This window comes from Camelus bactrianus, chromosome 22 (assembly GCF_048773025.1).
Source record: "Camelus bactrianus isolate YW-2024 breed Bactrian camel chromosome 22, ASM4877302v1, whole genome shotgun sequence".
NCBI lineage: Eukaryota > Metazoa > Chordata > Mammalia > Artiodactyla > Camelidae > Camelus > Camelus bactrianus.
The window spans coordinates 27,916,257-27,932,899 of record NC_133560.1 but is presented as its reverse complement, the minus strand read 5'-3'; the positions used below and the strand labels follow the sequence as shown (position 1 = coordinate 27,932,899).

General features: G+C 50.5%; 1 protein-coding gene across 8 annotated transcripts in view; it reads right to left on the bottom strand.

Moving 5' to 3' along the window:
• Nucleotides 1-16,643, bottom strand: part of RFX2 (regulatory factor X2) — an 86,475-nt gene that overhangs the window by 17,785 nt on the left and 52,047 nt on the right. For 3 of the 8 annotated variants that reach the window (XM_074350973.1, XM_074350976.1, XM_074350980.1), the window contains 3 exons: nucleotides 15,834-16,095; nucleotides 15,303-15,422; nucleotides 3,165-3,239 (listed from right to left, as the gene is read on the bottom strand). In XM_074350973.1, the coding sequence (XP_074207074.1) occupies nucleotides 3,165-3,239; nucleotides 15,303-15,422; nucleotides 15,834-16,095 (457 nt within the window). Of the gene's footprint in view, nucleotides 1-3,164; nucleotides 3,240-15,302; nucleotides 15,423-15,833; nucleotides 16,096-16,643 lie in introns of those variants that run through there. The other 5 variants (XM_074350975.1, XM_074350978.1, XM_074350977.1 and 2 more) reach the window with 3 other exon arrangements.

Below are 16,643 nucleotides of genomic sequence, written 5' to 3'. Positions count from 1 at the left end.
TGGAGAGACAACTGTGAACGAAACAGACAGAAGCCCCCTGCCATACAGAAATGTCCATTCTCGTGGTGGGGGGACACCCACGGTAAATAAGTGAAGTGCACGGAATGAGAGCTGGTGCTGAGTGTTAGAGGAAAACCCAGGAGAGGGGGCTGGGAGCTGCAGCGAGGGTGGGAGGGGGCTGGGGGGGATGCAGTGTCCTGAGGGGGCGGGGGCGGGGCCCACGGAGAAAGTGACAGGATGAGCAAAGGTGTGAAGGAGCTGAGGGAGGGAGCTTGAGGGAGGTGTTTCAGGCACCTGCAAAGGCCCTGGGGTAGGCATGGGCCTGGTATGTCCGAGGAACAGTGAGGAGACGTGAGGCTGGAGCAGAGTGAGCGAGGGGGAGAGAGGGAGGAGGGGAGGGCAGGGAGGGGACGGGGCAGGTCATGCAGGGCTCTGTGGGCCGCGGGGAGGACGTGGGCTTTTACCCCCAGGGAGGTGGGAGCCCTGGAGGGCTGAGGGCAGGGGAGGGGCGGGGCCTGACTTGGGTCTTAGTAGGACCACTCTGCTGGACGAGGGCTGGCTAGGCGGTGGCCACAACGACGCACAGGAGCGACAGGGCGGGGCCAGGGCAGGGAGGCTGTGGCTGTGCTGAGGTGAGAGAAGTGGTCTGACTCTGGATGGTTCTGAAAGTGAGGTCAAGGAGCATTTGGCGGGGGGCTGTGGGAGGAGGAGGGGAGGCAAGGGTGAGCTCCCAGAAGGACGGCGCTGCCCTGGCTGAGCTGGGAAGATGGTGGGAGGCCCAGGGGTTCTTGGCAGGGGGGTGTCGGGGCTCCGCCCTGGACATGCGTGTTCAGCAGCCCCTCCAGGCCAGCCGGTGGACACCCAGGAGGGATTTGACGGGAGAGGCCCACAAGGTTCAGAAGCCCAGGCGGGGTCAGCGAGGCGGTAAGGGGTCGGGGAGACTCCAAGAAACAGCACACTGCCACAAGAATTTGGAGCAACTTGTAAGCTGCCAGCTCTGGCCAAGCCCCACCCGTCTGCGGGGCATGGCTTTGTCCTCACACCCCTACCTGAAGGCTAAGTGATCTTTGACTGCTGGTATTTCCTGATTTTAAAAAAAGTCGTATAACCTGAATACAATTCATTTAAAGCAGGCCCTTCTCCCAGGGGTTGGAAATGATAGTTTATTTAGGAGGCAGAGGCCACCTCCCACAAACCATGATAGGGCCTCTCCAGATGGGATCTGGGGGACAGCAGAGGGGCAGCCCTGGCGGGGGGCCTGGCCCGCGAGCAGGGATGCTGGTGGGCGACAGTGTCTCCATCCCCAGCATGAGCTCCTTTGCCTCTAAAACAGTTATTTCTGCCACCCAGTTGCACTCTCCCCCTGTTTTAGAGACAGCTTGAGGACCACCTCCTCCTACGGGGAGCGGGGGGCTTCCACAATAGGCTGGAAGGTCCTTTAAACACACAGACCTCCAGGTCCGAGCCCCGAGGGCAGCCTGGGGAGCTTGGGGTTACCAGGACGTCAGCTGGGTCTGGAAGGCACTGGCCAACCTCCCGGGCTGGGCTGGCAGAGGAGCCGGGGCCACAGCTGGTGACACCGGTCCTAGAGATCTTGGCTGGCCAGGACCATGAAGGGGTCTGCAGGACACACCATCGCCTGTAGCCAGGCCACCCCTGTCACACGTGCCAAGACAGACTCCAGGCGGGTTTTGCGCTGGTGAGTAGGGTCGAGTCCTTACACAGATCTTACTTCTGTCCTCTCTGACTCCAAGTCCCCAGCCTCAGATCCCACTTCTCCCAGGTCCCAGTGGAAGAAAAGCAACTCAACGCCACCCTGCCAGGGAGAGAACAGACATGGGGGTTCTTCCTGCTCAGGAACGCCAGCCGTTGTTGGGAAGCAGCCAAGGCAAGTCTGCCGTCCAGAGGAGAAGTGTTAGAAAGCCAGCGGCACCCCTGCAGTGGAGGCAGCAGTCCAAGCGTTTCCCACAGACATTTTAAACTGCCCCAGGCCGGCTGCCTGCCTGGGGCTGGCGCCCCACCCTGCCTTCCTCCACCCACTTTCCCCTCCCCTGGGGCTGCCCCAGCGCCTGGCCCCACGGGCTGCAGCTCAGAGCTGAACCCTGGTCCCCAGAGCAGGCACCGCCGTCCTGCAGGCTTTCTACACCCTGGGCTCTGAGTCTAAGGCTACAGTTTCCCGTCCCCAGCCCTGCCCACAGGGTGACATGGCCTGGCCAGGATGGACCAGAGGGGACACGACCTGCCCTGCCTGCTCTCCCCCAGGGGACCAGCCCTCAGAGGCTCAGCCGTGGGCTGGAGCTGCCGGCCATGCCTGTGCCAACCCCACAGCCCAGAATTCCCTGGCAGGGCTTCTGTCCCCTCAAATCACTGCCTTTCGGCCAGAACCTCATTTTGAACGTCCGTCTGAATGAAAGCCTTGATGGGGTCGCAGTTGGGGTCGTGTTCGGCTAAAGGGGGCTTCTTCTTAATGTTTCAACTCACAAGAGAGTGTCCAGTCCCCGCCTCAGTGCTGTCAGAAGCACTCCCTGAGTTCAAGATGCCGGGCCAATTTCAGTTATGTGGAAAGCCGGCCTGAGAGCATCTGGAGGCGTGAAGGGCAGAGGGCAGGCAGTGCAGAGACCCCTGTTCTCCCTTCCCGTCTGCCCTGGAGGCGGAGCCTCTGAGCCTCACCTCCTCCAGGCCCCTCCTGCCCCACAAGGTGGCCCACCTGGAGGCAGGATCCCTGCCCGGCCTGGGGCCTCCGATTGATCACGGCTTCCCCATCGGAGAAACATTTTACGCAGCTAAATTCAGAGGGATTAGTTGCTTTGCACTTTTCTCAGATTACCATCTTTTTTACCCCAAAGAGCTGACAGCAGGAAATTAACTAAGAATCTTTGTGGCCTCCCCAACCCTGTGTCAGTGTTTGGTTGCTGCTTGTTTGAGCACAAATCTATTTATAATGCTTTTCATCAGTGGGCAGGAGGTTCTGGACGCCAAGCACTGCGGTCCCCTAGCCATCTCCCTTCATTGTGGAAGGATATTTTTGCTAGAATTCTAGGTTGATCTCCCCCCTCCCCTTGTGGGCACTTTAAAGGTGTCGTCTCTTGCTTTCTGTTTGTCTTTAAAATGCCTTTGAAGGTGCAAGCAGGGCAGGGCAGACCAGCAGGTCGACACACACTTACATGGCTGTTGAGTAAACCGCTTTTGTGTGATGTGACCCCTTCACTTTTTTGGAGGTTTTCAATCGCCATTTCAAGCTAAAGAAAATGTGCGCAGAAACAAAACAAAACGGAAAGAAAAAAAAAAAAAAGGGAAATCAGATGGTTAGCATCAGCCAAGATTTTTTTTTTATTAATATCCAAATAAAGAATCGCATGCCTACAGGGTGGAAACCAGGGTGGAAACCAGGCTGGACGCAGGCAGGGTGGCGGGTGGGGGCGGTTAGAGCCTCGGCAGGAGCGTTACTTCGCCGCGTGGGGAGGAGCCAGGAGCCCGTCGGGCACCAGCAGTGGGTGGAGCCACACCGTCACCCCTGGCAGCTGAGCTTTAACGCGAATACTCAGCCTTGCTTAAGTTCAGGTGTGAGCAAAGCCAGCGTAATGACCGCCCGCTGTGCCCTGCCTTGATCTGTGCTGGGAAGATGGATGATCACAAGCTCCGAGGACAGTTGGTGGCACTGACCTCCCTGCCAGCCCGACCTGTCGCAAAGCCCAGGGTCTCCCAGCTGGAGGCTTTGGGGATTACCCATAGGCCAGGACCCCAGCCCTGCCATCAGGAGGCGCAGCCCCGGGACCACTGGACGATCACAGACATAAACTCCCGAATGTTTATGAAGCTGCGAGGGCTTCTGACACGAGTCCCGGACCTCGCAGAGGCCAGGAGGTGAGCTGCTGCGGCAGGCATATACAAAGGAAGAGACATCAGCCAGGCGCGGCTCCCACCACATCTGGCCCTGACTTGCCATGGAAAATGCCTCCTTCTGCTGGGGGAATCACCTCAACAGCCAGCGGACATGAAGACCTCAGAGACACGTGCGCAGAAGCAGGCTGGACGCGTTCAGAAAGCGCGGCTGGACCGCTTCCCCAGAGTCAAGTTCAGGAGTGAGGGGGATCCTGCTTTGCCCATCACCTCCCCTGACCACTGCTGCGAACGGCCACTCTCCCCACTGCTATCCAGCATTGCACTGGAAGTTCCAGCCGGGGCGCCGGGCCGCAGTAAGACATAAAAGGGATCCAAATGGGAAAGGAAGAAATAAAACCACCTCTATTTTCGGATAACATGACCTTTTTTTTTTTTTTAAACGGAGGCACTGGGGATTGAACCCAGGACCTTGTGCATGCTGAGCAGCTGCTCTACCACTGAGGTGTACCCTCCCCAACGTGATTTTAAATATAGGAAATCCTGTAGAATCCACTAATAAACTGTCAGCACCAGAGTGGCAGGAGACAAGATCCACAGACGGAAATCAATTTTATTTCTAAGTGAGGAACAATATGAAAATGCAAGTATGAAAACAACCCTGTTCACAGTAGTATCAAAGAGAATAAAATATCTAGGAATAAAGTTAACCAAGGGGGTGAAATGCTTGTATGCTGAGAAAAACGATAAAGCATTGTTGAAAGAAATTAAAGGCCTAAACAAACAGAAAGACGCCCTCTGTTCACAGACGGGAGGACGTAGTGTTAAGATGGCCACGCTCTCCTAACTGGTCTACAGACTCAACACAACTGCAACTACAATTCTGTCAAGCTTCCAGCTGCCTTTTCAAAATGGGGAAGTTGATCTTAAAATCGATATGGCGTTGCAAGGGACCCCAAATAACCCAAACAACCTTGAAAAAGAAGCGCAAAGTTGGAAGATTCGCAAGTCCCCATTTCAAAACTTATTACAAAGTTACAGTAACCAAAACAGTGCAGCGTCGGGGTAGGACAGACAGACAGCTCAGGGAGGCAGAACTGAGAGTCCAGAAATAAACCCATACATCTGGGGTCGATTGATTTCCTTTTTCTTTTTTCTTTGTTTTCAATTGATTTTCAACAAGGGTGTGAAGACCATTCAATAGAGAAAGAATACTCTTTTCAACAAACGGCGCTGGGAGAAGTGGACAGCCACGTGTGAAAGAATGAAGCTGGACGCTCACCTCACGGCCTTTACAAAAGTCAGCTCAAAAGGGATCAAAGGTGGGGGGAGGGTATAGCTCAGTGGTAGAGCACGTGCTTAGCATGCATGAAGTCCTAGGTTCAAGCCTCAGTACCTCCATCAAAAAATAAATAAAACCTAATTATCCCCCACCAAAGACAAAACAATCAAAAGGGATCAAAGAACTAAAGGTAAGAACCAAAACTATAAAACCCATAGAGTAAACATGAGGTAATCATGTAAAGTAAGGTTATCTCCATGACCTTGGATTTGGCAATGGATTCTTAGACGTGACACCAAAAGCACAGAAAACAAAACAAAAAATAAAAACTTTCTAACGAGATAAACTGGACTTCAGCAAAATCAAAAACTTCTGTACATCCAAGGACACTATCAAGAAAGTGAGCAGACAAACCACAGAATGGAAGAACATATTTGCAGATCATATTGCTGATAAGGGTCTTACACCCAGAATATTGTAAAGGACTCTCACAACTCAACCACAAAATGACCCAATTAAAATGTGGGCAAAGGTCTAGAACAGACATGTCTCCGATAAGCACGTAAAAAGATGCTTAAATAAAAGCATTAGCCATTAGGGAAATACGAACTAAAGCCACGGTGAGACACCACTTCACACCCACTAGCGGCAATTAAAAGAAGAAAGAAAAATAAGTGTTGGTGAAGACGTGGAGAAACTGGAACCCTGGTCCATTCCCGGTGGGAATGCAAAATGGTGCGGCCACCGTGGTCAATGGTTTGGCAGCTTCTCAAAAACTTAAACACAAAACTCAGCCAAACCACATGACCCAGCAATTCCACGATACCCAAGACAACTGAAAACAGCTGTTCCAACAAAAACTTGTTCACAGCAGCATTATTCATAATGGAAAAAAACCAGAAACACACAAATGTCAATCACAGATGAGTGGATAAACCAGACGTGGTCCATACAAACAATGGAATATTATTCAGCCACAAAAAAGAATGAAGGACTGATACACGTTAGAATATGGATGAGCTCTGAAAACACGACGCTCAGTGAAAGAAATCAGACACAGAAGGCCACGTGCTGTGCGATTCCATTTACGTGAAACATCCAGAACAGGTGAATTCATAGAGACAGCAGATTAGTTGCCCGGGTCCAGAAGAGGTGGGGATTTGGGGGTGACTACCAACTGCTAGAGGGTTTCCTTTCAGGGTGATGAGAATGTTCTGGAACTAGATAGGCTGATGGTTATACAACACGGTGAATGTACCAAAAGCTATTGATTGTACCCTCTCAAATGATTAAAATGGTGAATTTTATGTTAAGCGGATTTTACCTCAAGAAAAACTATATAACTGGTTTAAAACCCCTTTAGTCTCTCTTGTAATTTGAATGAATCTCTTACCCACATGCATGGTTCTGTAACACCACGCCCTGGTCACTTGGAAACTATTGGCTCAGAGTTTGCAGATCTTGCAAATGCTGACATCTCATCATATGGTATTGAAAAAAATCACATTTGTTAATATCAGTGCCAATCTCTTCAGAAAGATACCAGCTTTCCAAAATTCTATTTCTTTTTGGGTTTGAGAATGCATTGGCAATAAAACCTGTTTTCCTGGGTACGTCAGGCTCACAGACATTCATTTTTGGGAAAATATCTGCCAAATCTCTGAGTCTGAATAGTCATAATTTGTCTATCATCCTTTCAAGGAAAAGCAGCGTTTCATGAAAAAAAAAGTGGCTCATTCTGCTCACAACTCACCTGCACTTGGGCTTTTCCTTGCGACAGTCATCACACCTTGGCAGACAGCAGCAGAACCTTCCACCACACAGAATATTAAAAAGCCGTGTTCTCGAGGGTTGAAGTTTAAAAAATATTAATCATTTTTACTGCTTCGTCAGGGATATTCTTGAGTGAAACTGATACTTGGCATTTCTCCTTTCTTTTCTTCTCTTTCTCTCTGCTGTGCGTGCATGCCGCGGAGGGTACAGGGGCATCTGGAGACTCGGACGCGTCTGCCTTGGTGTGTGCCCAGCTGTGTCAGTCGTGCTGATTTTGCATCATTGGGGCAAACGTCAACACAGGGAAAAGGGTAACTGATGAGTTGGTACTATTATGAAACCAGTTTTGACCTCGTGGAGCTCCTGAGAGGGTCCTGAGGACACCCAGAAGTTTGCCAGACATGTAAGACTGACTGCTAAAAAAGCATGGCGTTGTGAGTATGGTGGAAAAGAACAGAAATGAACATTAGCTGTATAGGAGCATCCTCAAAAACCACAGCTGTTAAATAGTGTCTGAACAAGCCTGCTGATACGCTAAATTAACTTAAAGCACAGCAGAACGTCCCAAGGTGTTCACCGTGTTTTAAAATGAAAGCGTCGGGTAAACTTCTGAAGGCGGTGAGGGTCAGGAAAACATCGAAGATTGATGCCCAGGAGCCAGGCCCGAAGGCGCAGCGCATCCAGCAGAGGGCGCTGCGCCGCCGCCTCCCAGCGCTGCGGTCCAGCATCCTGGGAAAAGACTTGTCAGCTCTTGAACTTGAAGACGGGCAGCTTGAGTGGGAGGCTTCCTTACAGACCTGACCAAGCTATTCCTAGTGTGCAAGCACAAAGGCCTTGATCGGTCCTCTCGGTGCCTGGAAAAGTTCGTGTTTAATCTTTAAATATGCTTAAAATGGAAACTAATTTTATACTTGACTGGAGTTTACTTTTTTGTTATTTAAAAATTACTGAAGTGCTACCTGCACAGGCCCACATGTCAAACAGTAAGGACTAGCCAAGGAGACGCAGCAGTGGCCCCTCCCCACCCCAGGGCCAGGCAGCTTTCCCTAAAATCACTTCTGTTTTCTGAACTTCTGGGAGACTCCTTCCATCTTGGTTGCACACCCTTGGGCCTCTATTTCTTGACTTAGCAGGAGCTTAATCTTTATTTCCGACTGGGTGCGGTGCAGCCCACATTCCTCCTTGTTGGCTGCTTAGTTACGCTGGTCTCGCCCGCGTGGATTAGTGACAGAACGCCTGGCGGAAGGACACATGGGCTTACGGCTCGGTCGGCAGGCGAGAAAACGCTTAATAAACACTCACGACGGAAGGCACTGTCTCAGGAACTCGCGGTGCCAGCGGGGCGCCGACAAGTTTAAATCACTCCCAAGTATATTAAATTCAGTCCACTATTTAAAAATTTTTTTAAAGGAACTTAAACAATTCCTTTCCTTTCCTGTACAATCCCGGCATAATCTGATCCATAAGGGCTAGACCGTGTCTCCTAAGGGAGGTGAGCTGACTTCTCCTCTGAGTTCATTAGCAGCTGCCCAAATGGCCACTCCATTTATAACATAATAACCTCCTAAAATGACCTGCCAGACCAAGGTCACCCCCGCAGAGGGCCAGCAGCTCCAGGCTGGTCTGCCCTTTTCAGTGTCCCGACCCCGCCTCCTGGGCTAGACACGGGAAGGGGACGGGGGATGATGCTTCTGAACACGCAGGGAGAAGCAAGGACAAGGATGGAGAACCTGCTGGAGTTAACCTTATGCCCTAAAACAGAGCTGGTTTATGTGACCAGAGAAGGAGGAAATAAAAGTTTACATGGTTTATGAACAACGCTTTTGGATCTTTAAAGAAAATAGAGAGTATTTTAAAAGAACAAGAGCAGCAGGCTGGGAGTTCGGAGGTTAGGGAAGTACAATCACACAGTCCCGCCTGGAGAAAGGAAATGCTGCAGTTAAGGGAAGGGCTGGTCGGAAGATGGGTAGGACCACAGGGCTCACTGCTGGGGAGGGGGAGGGGGGCATTTTCAATCTGTTGGCCCATTTTAATTTAGCTAATGAAACATTTAAACATCACGTAGTAATATCATATGTGCTGGCCACACCAAAACCTGAGTAGCCCAGAGACATCCAAGTCTCTGTCCAGGGCCAGGACTGGGGTGGGGCCCTCAAGGCGCCCGGGCATCAAACTGAAGGAGGTGCTCATTCTCCAGGTCGTGTCATGGCAGGATCAGCCCGGAGGGGAGCAACTCTGGAAATCTGGCATCCTGGGCACCTCGCTTGCCCCACCCCATCACAGCCCTGCCTCAGCCTCTCCTGGGCTCCTGCTCTTGCCCTTGTCCCCAGCAGCTGGGTCCCGGGTCACATCCACGCTTGCTTTAACGGTTTCTCCTCGGTTGGGGCTGTATGACACATTCAGTTCCGCTCCTTGTGTTTATCACTTAATCTTTCGTGGGGCTCTTTCTGAGCCAGTTCTTCTAGATCAGGAGTTGGCAAACTTTTCTGTAAAGGGCCCAAGAGTAAATATTTTGGGCTTTGTGGGCCAGGCGCTCTCTGTTACAGCTGCTCAGCTCGGCCCCTGTAGTTGGAAAGCAGCCACAGCTGGTGTACGAGTGGGTGGGCGTGGCTGCGTGCCAATAAAACTTTATTTACAAAACCAGGCAGCTGACAGGATCTGGCTGGAGGACTGCAGTCTGCTGCCTCTGCCCCCAGAGATTTACTGAGCAAACGTACATCACTCACGGAATTACACCATATAGATTATACTTTACTGCTCAACTGATTTTTTGAATTTTTTCACTAGAGGAGGGATTGCTGCACTGAATGTACTAAATGCTACTGAATTACATGCTTTAAAATGGTTAATTTCATGTTATATGAATTTTGCCTCAATAAAAAATGTAGAAGGTAATGCATACATGTGGTTAAAATTTAAATAGGAAAAAAGGTATTAAAAAAAAACCCGTTTTCCTCTTTTCTTTCTACCTCATAGAAGTAATTTTTTTGAGGGGGTGGGTGGTAATCATTTTTAACAGCTAGCAAATATGTTTAGTTCTTCTTGTAGTTCCAAGAACTTTAAAAAAATAGAGTTCTACTTCTTAATTCGTTAACTTAAAAATATTTTTAACTTTTAGTTTGGAAATATCCAGACTAACAACAAAGCTGTTGTTAAAAATAACGCAGAGCATTCCCACTGCCAGTCAGGTGGCCTCTCCAAACGTCAGCATCTTACGTGACCTGGAAATTAACCCCCCACTGTTAACCAGTCGAATCACTGGAGGAACGTCCTGCTTGTGGACTGGGATCCAATCCGTGGTTGCACACTGATCATCTGCATACACAGCCAGGAAGGAAAATATCAGGGAGACGAGGACCGGGCAGAGGAGCCGAGGAAGAGGGTTTATTAGGGGAGTGGCCCGTTTGTCCGCCGTAGCCCTTGACATGTTCTGTGGGTCTGTGTCACGTACACAGGAGCAATGACTTCTCTGGTAAGTTAACTGACACTTTGCAGTGTAAGCACAAGAGGGCATTCCGGTACGTCATTCTTTAGTTTTGTCACTTACAGCAGAACAGAGACGGAACTTCGGACAGGTCCTTCAAAGGGGTGCTTCTCAGTCAACACAGGCACTGCTCCCAACTTGTAAAACCAGATTCAAAAGTGATGATGTCATTAAATGTGTGTCAAAACCTGCAGAGTGTACAACGCAAAGGGTGAATCCTATTGTAAACCAGGGGCTTTGGTTAATCATGCTAATGAGCCAGTGTTGGCTCACTGACTGTACCAAATGCACCAAACTTATGCGACATGTTAATAACAAGGAAAACTGTGTGCGGGTGGGGTGGGGGTCATGGAGATTCTCTATACTTTCCGCTCGATTTTTCCACATACCTAAAACTGCTCTTAAGAAAAGTCTATTCAGTTAACAAAAAAGTGATGCTGAATATTTTAGAGAAAAAAGCAGATGCACTAGTGGCAAAATTCCTTTATCAAACATTGTGCGTTTGCCGGCAAAACTTCTGCTCTGGCAGCTGGACAAAAGCTCTGATGTGCAGAGGCTGCGGAAGCTTCTAGGGAATGCACGTTATGCATGTGAGCGTGTGGTCCCAGCAGGATGTCCTGAGTCTGCACAGAAGATGCCGGCTACAGAGAAGAGCTGTGGGGCAGTGGACAAGCCACAGTGAGTTGTGGTGCTGCGTGGATGGTGCACCAGCCCAGAGGGCTGCCAGGGAGGGTGACTGCAAGGATAGAGGGACACGAGAGGGAAACCAGGCCACACGCAGGGAGCCGTGGACGATGCGGAGGCTCCACCAGCCCTGACTCGGCACAGACGGGAGCAGGTCCTTTACAGACACATTCACTTGGCGCATGGGATGCTGGGACTCCATCCCCACGTGGGGGTGGACGGAACGGCTGGTGCTGTCTTAGGCGTGTCTGGAAATCACATCAGATGCCACGAGCTTACAGGAGTTCTTCCTGTCGCTGACCATGGCCAGAAAAGGACGGAACTGATTTGCCGCCGTCCTCCGAGGTGAAGCGCTGGCCCTTCTGGCTTCGGTGCAGCAGGTGCTCACAGACCAGGTGTCCGGCCCACCTGAGTGGGGTCCCCAGGGCAGACACCCCGACCTCAGTGTGATCAGAGCACCCAAGGCCACGGCTGCCTGTGTGCTGGCGCTTCTCGACCTCCAGGAAATGCGAAGTTCACCAGGCCAGCCACCCTTCACCAGGCCAGGTCCGGGAGCCCTGCTCAGACCCTGACGGCATGTCCTCTCATCCTAAAAGCTGGATAGGTGATTTGCCTTCATCAGCCCCCATTATGTGGCCCATGGGGGCTGCCTGTTTGCATGGGGTGGGGGGCAGCTCTTCTCAAAGCCCCAGGGGCCCCCCCAGCCTCCCCCTGACACGACCCAAAGGGCGGATCTCTCAGCTGGGCATCTCTGCTCCACGTGATCAAAAAAAAAAAAAAAAAGCACAACAGGGAAAGTTATCCAAAACTTACCAATTGGGCAATTCAATTCTAAGATTTAAAACACCAGTGAAACTTTAACCAGAAATAAGACTCAAGAAAATGTGTCACCCAAACTCAGTGGGGCTGCTGGTGCCGATTTGCTCTGGTCTTTGTGCTCCATTTTCGGGATTAACTTGAAATCCCTCGAAACACAACTCTGACATAATAAAATTGGTAGCCGTGGAACGCCAGCTCCAGGAGTCGTCATTTATTGCTGTTGCAACCTCAGGGCTGCCCCGTTCTTGGCTCCTGGAAAGTGCCTGGGATCTCCGCGGATCCTTGTGAGGTGGCCCCACACCAAAAGCCAAAACATCACAACAGAGCAGGTGGAGTCCGGAGGCAGGTGCTCATCTGAGGTGGTCCCCCTCCAGGACCTTCACAGGGTGTGAGGGGTGTGTGTTTGAGAAAACACAGCCTGGTCACAGATTTCCAATCGATTCTAAACCTTGATTCTTCTAATGCAACCCAGATGACAGATCACAGGAACCGGGCGGCCCGGGGTCGGAGCTGCACACTTGTTTGCCACGAGGTGGTGTGGACACTGTGACCTGTGACGGCAGTAGGTCTGTGACCTGCGACCCCAGGTTACTCACTAGTATAAGCTGACGCAGTTTGCTGACGCGGAGCCACCACACTTGTGAAAGTTAATGCTGTCTGTGAGGAACACTTCTGATGACAGTGGTTCTAAACTCAGGTCCCCCAGCCAATTCTCTGAGGGTGGGCTGAGGCCCTGGGGGCACCGAGTGAGGCTGGTGCCCCCGGGATAGAGTGCAGGCACTGCCCACAGTCACGGCTCTAGGGAACAAGTGACTTCTCTCCATGCCTGTCCTCAGAGCCGGGTCCTGGGGAGCACTCTGGACTCAGAGAGAGAGAGGACAGCAAGAGTCCGGGAACCTCTGATGTCAGGGTGACCCCAAAACACATCAGGACCAAAAGAGCAGGGATGAGGCTAGAATGTCACCTTCTGCTTCAGATTAAGCCCACACAGAAATAGGAAGTTATTTCTCAACTGACAATCAATCCATCTAGCCCATCATATCAATAGTCCAAGGAGGAAAAAACACATGATCATATCAATGTTGAAAAGGCATTTGAGAAAAATTCATTTTCCAATTATGATAAAGACTCTCAGAAACTAAGGAATGGAAGGAAACGTCCCCAACCTGAAAAAGGGTATTTGTGAAAAACCTACAGGTAGCACTACACTTAAGGGTGAAAGACTGAAGCTCTTCCCCCAAGACTGAGAACGAGACAAGGGATGTCCACTTTCACCACTGCCGTGGAACATCATACTGGACGTTCTCGCCAGCGTAATAAGGCAAGAAGAAATAAAAATCATCCAGATTGGAAAAGAAGAAATAAAATCATTCCCATCTGCAGACCAAAAAACCCTTAGAGCTAAAAAGTGAGTTTAGCGAGGTTGCAGGAGGCAAGGTCAAGAGCCAGGAATCAACTGTATTTTCACACACTAGCAATGAGCACTCAGAAGCTGAAATTGAAAATCAATACCATTTACAGTAGCTCCAAAAACATGAAATACTTAGGTGTAAATCTAACAAAATAAGCACAGGATCTGCATGCTAACAAATACCAAAAGCTGTTGAAAGAAATCAAAGATGATCTAAATAAATGGAGAAAACATACCATGTTCATGGATTGGAAGACCCAAAATAGTGAAGATGTCAATTCTCCCCAAATTGATACACAGCTTTAATGTTGTTTAATCAAAAATCTCACTAGGAATTTTTTGGGTAAATATAACTGATTTAAAATTTTTATAGAAAATTCTAAATTTATGGAAACAGCCAACACAACACTGAAGAAGAATAAAGTGAGAGGGATTGCTCCACCCAATTTTGAGGCTGACTCTAAAGCTGCCATGATTAAGACAGTGTGGTATTAGCAAAGGGCCAGGCGCACAGATCGACAGAACAGAACAGAACAGAAGGTCCCAAATAGGCCAATGGATTTTTGACAAAGGCACAAGAGCAATCCGATGGAGAAAGTACAGTCTTTTTAACAAATGATGCTGGAACAACCAGTTGTTTCATATGCGTAAACATAAGCCACAACAAACTTGAAGTCTTATACAAAAGTTACCTCAGGATGAAGCAGAGCTCAATGTAAAATGCAAAACAATAAAACTTTTCAAAGAAAACACAGGAGAAAAATCTTCATGACCAGGGGATACGCAAAGAGCTCATAGGATGACATCAAAAGTATGATCTTTTCAAAAAAGAAAAACTGACAAATCGCATTTGATCAAAATCATTGGAAAAAAATTTTCTCTCTGTAAAAGACACTTGTTTTTTTTTTTTTTTTTGGAACACAAGCACAGCTTTATTCAATGGCCAAAGAATCAAAAGCCACTTTCAAGAGAATGAAAATACACTCCAAAGACTGCAAGGTAATATTTGCAAATCACATATCCAGCCTGGGCCTTGTATCCAGAATATACAAACACTTCTCAAAACACAACAGTAAGGAAACAAACAACCCAGCTAAAAAAATAAACGACTTCAACGGACACATCACCAAGGACTGTCTACAAAGGCAAAAAACATGAACGGAGGCTCGCCACCCATGGTGATTACGAAAATGCAAATTGCAATTCCTCATGTCAGGATTGCTTAAAGGAACCCATGGTGATTACGAAAATGCAAATTGCAATTCCTCATGTCAGGATTGCTTAAAGGAGGAGACCGATCTGTGGCACAAATGAAAGCACACGCTTTGCTTGTATTGTTTGTTTGCTGAGGGGGAGGTAATTAGGTTTCTTCATTGGTTTCCCCTTGGAGGAGGTGCCGGGGATTGAACCCAGGACCCCTTGGGTGCTGAGCATACGCTCTACCACTTGAGCTATACCCTTCCCCCTGAAAATGCAGATTACAACCACAGGGAGACACCACCATGCGCCTACGAGGGATGCTGACAACACCAAGTGCCTGCGGCGAGGCAGAGCAAGGGGGCCTCACACGTGGCTGGAGGAGCGCGAAACGGTACCACCGCCCAGAAAGCACTGGCGGTTTTGGACAAAGTTAAATGTACACTTAACTGCAGGAGCAACCCCACTGGTCAGTATTGACCACAAAGAAAGGAAAAGCTATGTCTGCATGCGGGAGTCCTTTGAGCTGCTTTGTTTAGTCACTGAAAGCTGGGAAGGGCCCGAGCGGCCCTTGGCTGGCAACTGGATAAACGAGCTCTGGTGGAATGGGGCACCTCTCAGGAGCAAGAAGGAGCCACTGACTCGGGGACAGCTGGGCGGGATCTCTGGGGCCCCACACAGAGCGACAGAAGCCAGTCACAAAGGCTCCCTTTACATGACATTCCCCAAGAAACAAAACTGCAGTGACGGAGAACAGACAAGTGGTTGCCAGGGGTTGTGGGCGAGAGGGGGTCGTGACCGACAAGCAGTACCCGAGGGAGCTTCTGGGTGATGCAACCACTCTGTGTCCTGGGGTGGGGACAGGCACACGAGTCCATATGTGCGTCAAAATTCACAGGTCTGTATGCCAAAAACGCCCGTTTTACTCTGCGCTAGTTTAAACAATAAGAGTGAATATGGAAAACGGAGTTTTAAAAGCAGATACAACGTAAAGCAGGTGAGCCCCTGTTTCGGGGTAACAATTGGGTAGGGCCCTGGCTTCATTCAGCCCAGCTTTCCTGCGGAGGGACTGATCTCTGAGAGGCTGGCGAGGGTCACGACGGGTCACCCGTGGGGGACGCCATCCCACATGCCTCGCTCACAGCCGCCCACCGTGGCCATCTGCCTTCTGTCTTGACCGAGGGAGGGACTGAGGGTCAAAGGGGTCGGTGAGCCGGCCCGTCTCAGGCTGGCGGGGCTCCGAGACCCACGCTTCAGGCCGCCTTCTACTCACCGTCCCTGCTGCTGCTGGGAGTCTATTCAGGGCCTAACCTGCCGCCCCCGGGAGCCTCGGCTGTACATACCGTAGCCGGCGACGACCGGGACGTGTGGGCCAGGGAGTGCCTGGTGCTGTCCATCCCCCCGTGGATGAGGTAGGCTCCTGCGCTGGAGACGATGGGGCTCCCCCCGACATCCACGGTGATGCCCACCATGCTGTGGGAGGGGACCCCGGGCGGGGAGGAGCCTGCCACGGTCACCTGGGCGCCGCCCGGGGCCTCGAAGTAGGACGCGGCGCTGCTGGGGGCGTACATCTGGGGCTCGGGGTTGTAGGCGTAGGCTGTCCGCCTGCCGGGAGAGAGAAGGCTTCATGTCAACGTGGGAACCCAGGGGGCCCAGCCCACAGGGCAAGGCGGACACGAACTGTCAACAGAGCAGAGCTCACGGCCATCGTCTCTGCCAGTGTTCAGGTGACAGCTGGCTGGTCGACAAACTGCACATGCAGGCTGCTCGCGGGTGCTCCTGGGGGGTGAAGGGCTGGATCTGACTGTGGTTACAGGGGGTCTACCCTGGGGGCAAGACCGTGGAGAGCTAGACACACACGCCCGCGTGCACAAGAGTGTGTAGCGGCCGCAGTGCTGAACGTGACTGACGTCAGTGCCCTGCTTTTGAGACCATCCTGCGGTTGTAGACGATGTCAACACAGGCAGGGGGTCTGGGGCTAATTTTGCAATTTCCTGTGAGTCTCTAGTTTTTTCAAAAATAGCAAGTTAAAAAAATGTATTTACATAATAGAATTTCTAAGTGATTCCAAGAATTCCTCTGATGTTCCTTTAACATCTGGATCAAATTATTAACCATGTTGGTTGAGAATTACGTTTTAAAGATCCAGCCAT